Raw genomic sequence first — 10,771 nt, 5'->3', positions numbered from 1 at the left:
CACTATGTTCTCAGTAGTGCACTCGCTCCCACAGTGGGTGCCTTCCCATAATCCTCCCCGATCCAAATTGCAATGCAACCTCCATTTACATGGTTTGAATAAATGCCCATTCGCCCTCTCAATCCACCTCTGTCCAGGGACTTGAATGCGATGCGCTCCCCTAGAGTATTATTTTGTTTACATGACCGCATTGAATGCAACAACTGGATTCAAATCGACTAAGTCGCAATCATGTAAACGCAAGTTATGTTTCAGCTTATATTGTACCGCAGCGAAAACTAGAAGCGCAAGCTCATGGCCTTGGCAGCTGCTTCTGCTGCACGAGAGCTTGTGCCGCCGAGCAGTTGCCACAGAGCAAGGAGCTCATGCTTGTAGCCTTTCCTGCAGTACAACATGCGCAGAAACAAACTATAGTGACATGCAAGGGTAAGAGCGTTCCGCAATTAAATATTTTGTTTTTGCATAACCTGGAACCCCGATTACTTATGGCTCACCTTTTGCAACGTGCCGGCAGTCGAACATGTGCCGAATCTGGGGGTACCACTTGGCAAGGAATGACTTGATCATGGAGTGGCGATCAGTGATGATTCCTCCCACAGTCAATCCATTGGCTTCACAAACCACTAGAGTTCTTTTCAGGCCCTTGAGCTCCATTGCCCAGCTGCCCTTGGTTTCGTTGGACTGAAGCGACAAATAGAACATTGCATTATCACACCAAACATGAAGTATCCAGAACAAAGTCAACTAGACCTGTTGAATGAGACAATGCATGTCTGAAAAATGTTGTTTTCGCCATTCATTTTCACTTAATTACAGAAAGGTTTCATTTCAGTGGAACAGAAGCATCAGAACATTTATAGCAGGGGAATTTACCTGCACTGTTTCCACATGGAGAACCTTGTTCGTTGACACGTCAACAACGGTGTACGTTCCATATTTCGCTGAGTGCCCGGGGGAGTCTGACCGCCCATCACCAGCGAGGACCAGTTCTCGTCCACTTGCTTGCTCAAAGAGCTCGTTTTGTTTCCTGTTCCTCACCTGGAAGTCTATTTGCAAAGACTTTTCTAAACAAACATAAATCCTGGACATGTTTTTCATTTCACCTATAAGTATACTGCAAGCTTCTTTCGTTTATGTGAACTCCCATTGAAGTTGAGCATTTAAGTTTCAATCCCAGCTAATGCGATCAAAGCATTGACAAATTGTAATTTGTCTTTATATTCAAAATGAGGGGATGAAATGCTCCATGTCGTGGGTATAAATACTGAAGGCACATATGCACATTTAGGTAGATTGGCAAAACACTTTGTTTTTTCTATTATCCATGCATGGGAAAGTTGATGAATAGCTTTTGACACTTTCCGCATTGAAACTCAAGCAGCATAGTGTTGGACTTACTTAGGTCGCATAGACCCCTGCCTGTTCAGGTCTTGTTCCCCTCGTAGCATTCAACAAGCACAGTTTGGCTGCCGAGGAGCTGCCTTCTCAAGAGCGACCTTGAAGAAATGCCACTCGGTATAAAAATAGAGTACTGGCCAATTAATCTTTACAATCGAACTGGGGAACATCTATTGTTGCTTCTTTTACTTATTCCCCACATCAAAATCTGTCCTTTACGCTGCCCACTTCTCCAGTAGGTGCAGTCAGTCACAAAGCAGGAGAATAAGAACTGAAAACATTGCCTCCCCGTTCAGAAACCAAGGAGGCGACGGTTTCCCCACATGGAATGCGGCGAGTCTTCGAAGTATGTGCCCTGTATTACTTTGCACACACAGTTGGTACCTTTCCACCCTCGGAGTGTGGTCAAAATAGGAGCAGAGGACACATCTCAACTCTCCCTATTTACGATATTTTCCGGCATGTAAATTGTTTCTTTCCTCAAATTTCTCTCAGTGCATCTTACACAAAGGTGCGACTTACTTTTTTTAACAAGTATAAACCATAGCTGTGCAAGGCCGTATCAACAGTTACAACAAAGGGAAATCGGCAGAGCCCGTAGTTTGTATTGCATCGCACAGACCTAGATCCATTAGATGTAGCCTTCGGGTACTGTGGCTTTTCCTTACAATCGGAACCTTGGCAATATGCCGGCTTCCAGCAAAGCTTCCAGCCGGCCACATCAGAACACCTTTCCCACGGTAGTTCGCAAGAACATTGAAGCTAACTCTTACTTGTGCTTATATTACAATATACATATGACAGCTCATCGATGCAGTTTTGCCTTGCGGTCCGTATAAAGATGTGCCACCTATAGACGTTTGCAAGTCCGCGGCCTCGGGGCGCTGCCACCTTGCTCAGTTGGGGTGCACTTGGGTACGCCAAATTGGATTATGATGCCTCACTAAGGTGTCGTAACCAGACTATGGCCACGCCCAAGCATACCCCAGCTCGGCAAGATGGTGGCACCCTGGGGCCGTACTTGCAAACATGTATATATCAACCTTTTTGTAAAAACAGCCGTTTATAGGAGTGTGTGACTTGTAGACAGAAACATATGGTGCTTCAAAGGATGTACTGCACCATTCAGGATCCCATAAGAGTGCTGAGCCTGAAATATTGGCACCTAAAATAAACCCCTTTCACAGGTACGGAAAAGCTTGAAACGTGCCATACCTGTCTGATTGCTGGTAGAAGGAAGGCACCCTGAATCTTGAAGTATGTCTCGTACGAGAAACAGGGCACGCCCATCTGGCGGAGGAGCCTCAGCACTTTTTTGACGATGCTCCCAGAGAAGAGTGTTGCTGCAGCTAGGAGCACATTGCCTAGGGCCCTCCTATTCACTGGTGGTTGGCTGGTCCAGGTGTGTTGGTGGCCATTGTTGCACATTCTGTGCACCCGGAGACACGTCCCTTTGAGCTTCTTCTCTGTGATGCGGCACAGTGCTGTGTACTCAGGTCAATTACCCAGTAGCTCGTCCAAACAAGACTCGAAAACAATAAACTTTCGTTCCGAGACGTAGTCGATGCTTTTGCTGCTCTCATGCTGACTGAGTGCGCTGTCACATGCGGTGTTCTGTTGTGCATCCCTGAAATAAAAAAAATAAAAAAAGAAGCAACCTCTTACACACCCCCTCATACTCTTTACTAAAGATGACATATATCCGACTGATACCAACCTCAGAAAGCCGGTGCCGGACATCATCATGAGAAAGCTAGCGTCAGAGGGGAGCTCATTGTCTATTGTTGGCAGCTGTGGTGGGTCTGGTGGTAGAGCTGGTTGTCTGGGCTCTGGCGGCTGTGGCGACAGCGTCAGCCCTTCAGGCAACATCCAATCCAATGGAGCCTGGGGGACATGATTTGGTGAGGAGCATTGTGGTGTCACGAGGACAGGACTTGTTTGGGACTGTCGTGATGAAGTCTTCATGGTGACTTGTATGCCTGTGCCATCATAACGTGTTACAACGATCTAAACAATGCTGCCTTCTGAGAAATTTCTTTTTGCAGATACGTACATTGATTTCTGTAGATGCCCGAGGTCTGCGTAGCAGCGGTCCGAAGGTCAGGAGCCTGTTTGGCATTACTGATGGAGGGGGCTGTTCATAGCAGAGGAAATAAAGTGTGTTTCAAAACAAAATCACCCTTGGCTCATGCAGTCAGCAATACAGTGAAACCCGTTTATAACGAACAGCAGGAAACACTACGATCAGTTCGATATAGCAAGTAGTTCGATATAGCAAAACCCACTTACAAAACCGAGCTACGACTTTCCCGGCGATTAAATATGGATCTTTAAATCGCTGCAGCCACCCAGATCCAGCGGTGAAGCCCTCAACGTTCAGGAGGGGTGCAAAATCTCTTGCCTTGCTTTGCAACATTGGTCCGGAGACCAGCAGGTTCCGCGCACAAATGTCCAAAAACCATTGGTACAGCGCTTTTTCCACCTTGCCGTACGCCGGCTTGCGGATGCGCCTGCTGTCCGCATTTAGCCGTTCACGGGCCTTGTCTCGGATGGCAGACTTGTTTTTAAGAATTGTACTCAGCATACTTCTGGGGATCTTGTAGGCAGCGGCAACGTCTGATTTCTTTTCGCCGTGCTCCACACAACTGATGATGTCGACCTAGTCGGAAAGTGGCAGAGCCTGCCGCTGCTTCGTCGTCATTTCGGGCGCGAACTAGCTGGCCCGTACAGTGAACAGAAAGTGCATTGGGGACAAGAAAGACGACAACAAACAACGACTAAATTAACGAGAAGAAAGGAGGGAGGGGGAGAGAGAGAGCTTTGCCTGTGGTTGACGCTTTCAACGGCATGTGACAATGCTATGGAATCTGAAATGCGATAGGCTTATTGCTTCTTGGGGCGTGGTGTGTCAAGCCCCAAGTGAATGCGCAAGGTGAGGAGGGTCAAACTAGAGTTCCTTCAAGTTCTCTTCGGCGGGACATAAAGGCCCCCTAGGTCAAACTAAAGTGACTTTAGGTGAAACAAGGCGCGAAGGGAGAGGAGGCGAGAACTTCTTTTTCTTTCTCGTCTCTTCGCTTCCGCCTTGTAACAACGCGCTAGAAAGGTTTTTTTTTTTTTTTTTAGCTTACCTACGTTTTTTAATTGCTTTTCTTCGTAAGCAACCGCTTCGCACTTAAAAGATTTCTTTTTTTTTTCTGTGCCCTTCGGAATCGCTTTTCTTCGCTTATTTTTGTTTGCAGCTCGAGCTTTTGGAATTTTTTTTCTTTCCTTCACTTTTTCGGGCGAAGGCATTGGCTGAAAGACGATCGTTTGCGCGTTTTTGGAAGCCTTCCCAGGGGGAAAAAGTTCGATATAGTCAGTCTGTTGTCCGTTACAAAAAGTACTTTTCACATACATTTTGATTTAAATTTTTCGTGAGTTCGATATCGACAATAATTCGCTGTATGTGGGTTCGTTCTAAACGAGTTTCACTGTAGACTATAGATTACCCTAATTTGGCAGAATTAACTACTAAAAGATGTAAGCTGAGTGGTTTCAATCGGCGCACATACCTGAGCTCGAAAAAGGTTTTTCGATGCCAGCACTTGCATCGTGCATTGGTTCATGTCCAGAGTCAGGACCTTGCTCTGTGTCGTCAGCAGAAGGGGTTGACGATGTGCTGACCTCTTCAGCGATGAGTGTGGCCGTTGCTTGTGCCGGTGCCTTCATTAATTCGTCAATTATCTATAAATAATAGGCATAAAAACTTACAACACGCAAAACAAACATGCACTGTCAATATGCTGCTAACACCCAGGTTTGGCTCAAATGAGGGTGACTGGCCCGAGCCCTTATCTTTGTTAGGCTCATGTCACTCTGTGTACCCTCCTCATCTGGACTTTACTTGAACTGGTAAGCAAATTGCACCGTCAAGTGCACAATCATGAACACTAAGATGGAACGGTCTAATGACGACCAAAGTTAATTAGTGGCCTCGAGCCGAGAAATTGAACAAGCACTTATAATAGCCTCATGATTGGGGTGCAACTGTCATAAATGGCCAGCTGGTGCTCCCAGTGAACTTTATAAATAAACACCATATTCCACGAGATTAAAACAAAGTAACTCAGCAAAAGATGCCACAGTGTTTATTTTTGTTATAAATTGGCACACATTTAGCAGCATCTATTTTTGGCACAAGAATCAATTTTTGCTGCAATTTAATTTCCTACACCACCAGGTTTTTAGGCCTTCTCGGCACTTGTCGTCTTGAAGCATTATTGCGAGCATGTATTCAATGCATGGGAAGAACATAGAGGAAACAAGATCTTATAGACCGACACACTGTTTCCCAACAAGCCTGCATTCACCCACACCAGGGACTGCGCAGAAACCCAATTCAAGTGTCTGCGCCTGCACAGTGCCGTTAACAGCGCCACCGCAGCTGCGTGACATCAGGGCCGCCTGTTGGTCTACAGTCGAACCTCGTTATATCCAACAGTGCGAGAACCGCCAAATAATTCAATATAACCAAAATTCTATATACAAAATCACACCAAAAACGCGTCAAAGTGCATCGCGATTCAATCACTATCAAGCTTGCGGCAAGAACGACTACTCACGTGAAGCTTTAAGGTTAACTATTTATTTCGGCGAAGAAAACTGCCGCAGCGTAGATTGCTTCTTGGAGTAGACCGCATGCCTTACTATGACCCGCTCCATGGTCTCCAAGTCCACAAGCACCTTACCACTACCGTTGGAATTGCGCTTCAGTAGCGGCGTAAAAGCATCAAAGCAGCCACAGTTTCACCCCAAGTCGGCCAAGTTTTGTGCTTGGTGGATGAACGCAAAGTCTTTTGCTTTCTGTTGAAGCATCGGCCCCGATATCGGAATGTTCCGAGCCTTTGTGTCCATGAACCACTCGTAAAGTAATCTTTCCACCTTTTCGAAAACCGGTGTCCGAACACGGTGTACGCCGGAGTGCTTGCTTTGTTCAGCCTTCGATTTGATGTCACTGTTTGTCTTCAGCAGCATGCTCAAATTTCTTCGCGGTATGTTGTACGCTTCGGCAACGCTGGACTTCTTTTCTCCGTTTTCGACGTGGCAGATGATTTCAAGCTTCGTCGCAAACGTCAGCGGCGTACGTTTCTTTACGTCTGTTGCCATCAGTGCGCCATATGCGGTTGACGCAACTTCGGAGGAATGAACCCGGAGGAACAAAACTGCGGGATCTATGCACAGCGCATGAAAATAGCGATACTGGCGAAGCATGCTGGCAATACGATTGAGCTGATTGAGCTGACTGAGCGACTGAGCCTGTATGCCGCTGAGTGGCTAAGTCTGGATGGCGCTCCCGGCATCATAGGCATAAAACTTTACGCAGGCATGCGCTTGTAAAAGTCGCAAACGCCTGCTGCGCAACCGCTATCCTCCAATGTGTTGCGGGAAAGCCCGCCGTATCCTTTGATGTTGTGCCGGAAAGCCTGCCGCCTGTCTCCGGAGCGCACGCTTTCCGGCGCTGCGGAGTTCGATATATTAATTTTTTAACCGACTGAGTCTGTTATAAAAAATTTAAAATGCATGTAATTCGTATGACAGTTCGACAACGATTCGATATAAGCAATAAATCTATATATCCGTGTTCGATATAATGAGGTTTGACTGTATAACTAAGATATCGTCATAGTGATCAGAAATATAAACGAGGGGCGGAAACATTAATTGCAGGTTTAGGTTATAGTACACGCATATGTACATAACAAGGTTCTCATTAAAAAAAACTACAGCACTCTTTTTCATTTATTTTCCGCAATTGAGAGAAACGGCCTTCCAGGTTAACACTGAACAGATGAAGCGACGGCAGCTTGACCACCTCATCAGGAAGAGAGGACCAGTGAGGGAAACGAGTTTTCCAAAACAGAATGATGTATACACTCACACTTTTCTAAATGGCGTGGCACTCATACTGTGGATATCCTATTCCGAAATTCAGCAGCATCTCCTTATTCGCCACAATGAGGAATAGCACATGCTCAAGATGCCGCGGAGTTTGCACATCCTGCTCAAGCTCGGAACATACCAGCTGCAAACCAAAAGGAAGTATGTAGATCATCAATTAACCACATTCTCCCAGGAACGGTTCAACTCGGTCCTACGTGCCATTTTCAGAGAGCCCAAACCAATATTCGATATTTATTTGTTTATGCCAAATTTCTCAAATTAAAATTAGCTGGCATTTATCAGTAGTAATACCGATAAATACCAGCCTTCACAATTGAGCCAAAGGTGCCGGCGCAAGCTCGTAGCTTCAAAGCAAGTTTCTACCACATGAGCCCGCGTACCGAGTGCCATCGCCGCAGCTACTATACTCCGTTTCACCTTATGTTGTACCGCAACGAAGGCTAGAAGCGCGAGCTCACAGCGTAGGCAGCTGCCCTTCTTGCACGAGAGCTTGCGCCGCCGAGATGTGCCCTAAAGCAAGGAGCTCGCGATTTTAGCCTTTCCTGCGGTACATCATAAGGTGGAACAGAGTATAGCTGCAGTCTCGCCATGTACACGGTACCGACAGTGGAGTACCTGCGATTGGCGGCCACCTTACGTACGGATAAGGGCACGAGAGCGAACACGAATGTTGTACACACTTACCCTGCGCGACGCTGTTAGCGAGAACACAATCTCGGCGTTTTTCCGCATTCGACCTCAAAGGCGAGTTAGTAGGCACGATACTTTACAGCTCAGGTGAGTGCCGCAAATGAGCACTTCCCACTTTACGTGACAGCAAAACAAAAGCAAAAAAATCAGCGTTCGCTTGCTCGCGCTAGCAGTTTCGCGCTATGTACTACGCTAATTCCACGACCACTCGCATTCGTGCTTTCCACTGGGAAAGAAGCAGAAAAATATTTTGGTAGCTGCGCTCACCTCTTTGCGTCGCCGTTTTTCCACAGCACCGCTGTGCCGCTCTCGCTTGCATTTTCGTGTGAAGAGCGATGGCACCATGCCAGGCTTCAAATAGGCCTGTTTTACAGGCAAGCCCAGACTCTGCAGTAACTTTGGGCTCGTCTTGTAGTCCTCGTCTTCGAAGTGTTCCATGCAAAGACAATCGCCTTTGGTGGGCTTCCATGTTGGCTGGGAAGGACGGGCCGCGCGAATCCACAGCTTGCGCAATGTGGGCTCACTCGGAAACTTGTGCGTAGGCCTGCTGCTGCAACATACGCTGTTGGAGCAGTCTCGTGCAGCGCAGTACCGCGGCATAATTATCAAAGAAACTCGATCCGAATGGATCGAGTTTCTTCGATCCCTCGATCACTCGACGCGGTTCTCCATTAGGACTGCAGCGGGACAAGCCAGGCTGCCAAGGAGCGAGAGGTCTGTGACGTCAGTTCCGCTCGGGCTCCTCCGCGGTGGCGTCAATCGTACCGGCGGCTTTCGGCCGACGGATTGCCCCATCGCGGCTTTTCAATCAAAGAAATATAATAGTCCGATCCCTTGGTATGGTATTGATTTTTAGGTATAGTAACGTCCGGGGCACCTCGTCCGTGGCTTATATTGAAAACTTCAGATATCGGTTCAGTATCCCTCTAAAGGGGCACTGACACATCAAAATATATTTTTTTTTTATTATCCGAAACGATTGGAAACAATGCGGGAACATTATCCTCAAAATTCGAAATTTGGGAATTCAGTATTTGTGAAGTCAAAAAACAATTTCCAAATGCCGAATTCAAAGTTCCCGCGCGATCCGCGTCGGTGCGTTGACGTCAAATATTGCGGAGTCCTGAGAGTCCACTTTCTTTCACGACTCCCTGCTGTTGCCATGGCGACCCAAAGCGAGGAGGAAAGGAGCAAGCGACGGCGGACCGGTTTTGAGCGGTGTCACCTGTTTTCCGTGGGAGGATACAAATCCAAGAGACGGCACCACCACGGACTCCGATTTTTGGTATTTCAAAAAGAAGGGCCGTAGTGCGTTTGCAATTGCGTTAAAAAACATGTTTTACGATTGCCGTTATTAAATGTTATAGAGATGTTGCCTACAAAGCTTCTAAATTTCATGATTCTTGACGTCACGAATCAAAAGAAGCGAGGAGGTGAGAGGCGGGAGAATCAAACACCAAAAATAAAAAGGCATGCGCGCATGCGCGGGAAAATTTTTTTTTTGCGATGGTATGACTGCAACTTGCATCGTTTTAGACAATAAAAAAAGATACGACCTTTGGGGTGTCAGTGCCCCTTTAAGGGCTTTCTAGAGAGTGTCGGTACTCCATGCGGTACTTTTCATGGTAGTTTTTTTCAGGCGCTGGATTCGTCACCAGGGTAGTTCTGCAGTCCAGCTGTGAGGATTTCACTGTGGAGAGGTGTTTCGTTCCACTGCCTCTAAGCTGAAGTTAGTCTCCTTTGCAGGTCTTCAATCTGGTTTAAGTTGAGAAACTTTTGTTGCAGACAGAAGAGCAGGGAGTCAGATACGATCTCAGATATCTGACTGATTAGCTTATTACTAAGGTTAGGCATCAGCTCTAGCAGCCATGGACTGCTTTTGAGTACAGAATAAGCCGGAGTACTCACCAGTGTCCAGGCACGGGGTCGGCAACTGGCCAGATGTCAAAGGCAGGGCATCAGCGTGGCAGCCTGCAGTTAAAGAACACATGATGTGTCAGCACTTTAACAGCCATGAACTGCTTTCGAGTTTCGAATACGGTGAGCAAGTTAGCCAAATTTGGTTTACTGTGCACGTGAAAGGGGGCAAAAAGGAGGGAGAGGAGGTTGACATTTTGCGCTAAGCTCCACCCCGGCACAGTCCAGAAGTGGTTTGAAGTAAGCAACATCTCGGCATCTCTAATGCCGGCCTCGCTGAAGTGGCGTTCATTGTCTCGGTATCGCTCTTTTTGGTCGCGCTGGGAACTTCCCGAATTAAAAGAGCGAGCAATTTTGTCCCGAGTGCCCTCCTCAATCGAAGGCACTAGAAATGTGCTTTGCTTTTGGGTGCAGTGCGTGCTTGTACGATTGACAGCATCCCGCTGTAAAAATTCCTGAAGGACGCAGTAAAGTTCGTTGCTTCTCTACTATGGAGGAAGGCCAGCTTCTTTCCACGTAGCTCGGCGATGCTGACTGAAGGATCAAGGAGACGACGTTCAAAGTTGAAGTAGGAAATGTATTTACAGGTAATTACAAATAGTTTACAGCATGGTGCGTGCACAGCACGGAATCTCGTCGTTCGACACTCTCCAGTTACAGTCGAGCTTTCCCCATTCTGCTTCGTCTCCCATTTTTGTCTCCTCATGAGACAAACCATGGCAGGTTCAAACAATCACTCTCCCCTCTCCGCCGTCACTTCACCAATCGTGTTTCGATTTAACTTTCCCAACTCCGCCCAAGAAACGCACAATGCCCTCTCCCTTGT

General features: G+C 47.0%; 1 protein-coding gene across 1 annotated transcript; it reads right to left on the bottom strand.

Annotated features, from left to right (window-relative positions):
• Window positions 1–1,398: 1,398 nt before the first annotated feature.
• LOC120849968 lies at window positions 1,399–8,700 on the bottom strand. The gene is made up of 8 exons (XM_040505288.2): window positions 8,689–8,700; window positions 8,296–8,559; window positions 4,950–5,121; window positions 3,452–3,532; window positions 3,116–3,377; window positions 2,904–3,025; window positions 2,614–2,827; window positions 1,399–1,496 (listed from the first exon to the last, which is right to left on the bottom strand). Exons 1-7 carry the CDS (start codon window positions 8,698–8,700, stop codon window positions 2,778–2,780), a joined length of 963 nt encoding a protein of 320 aa, XP_040361222.1. The 3' UTR covers window positions 1,399–1,496; window positions 2,614–2,777.
• Between the last annotated feature and the right edge of the window lie 2,071 nt (window positions 8,701–10,771).

This window comes from Ixodes scapularis, unplaced genomic scaffold (genome assembly GCF_016920785.2).
Source record: "Ixodes scapularis isolate PalLabHiFi unplaced genomic scaffold, ASM1692078v2 PGA_scaffold10__122_contigs__length_95168666, whole genome shotgun sequence".
Lineage (NCBI taxonomy): Eukaryota > Metazoa > Arthropoda > Arachnida > Ixodida > Ixodidae > Ixodes > Ixodes scapularis.
Note: the sequence above shows the minus strand (reverse complement) of the source record. Positions and strands in the feature narration are given on the sequence as shown.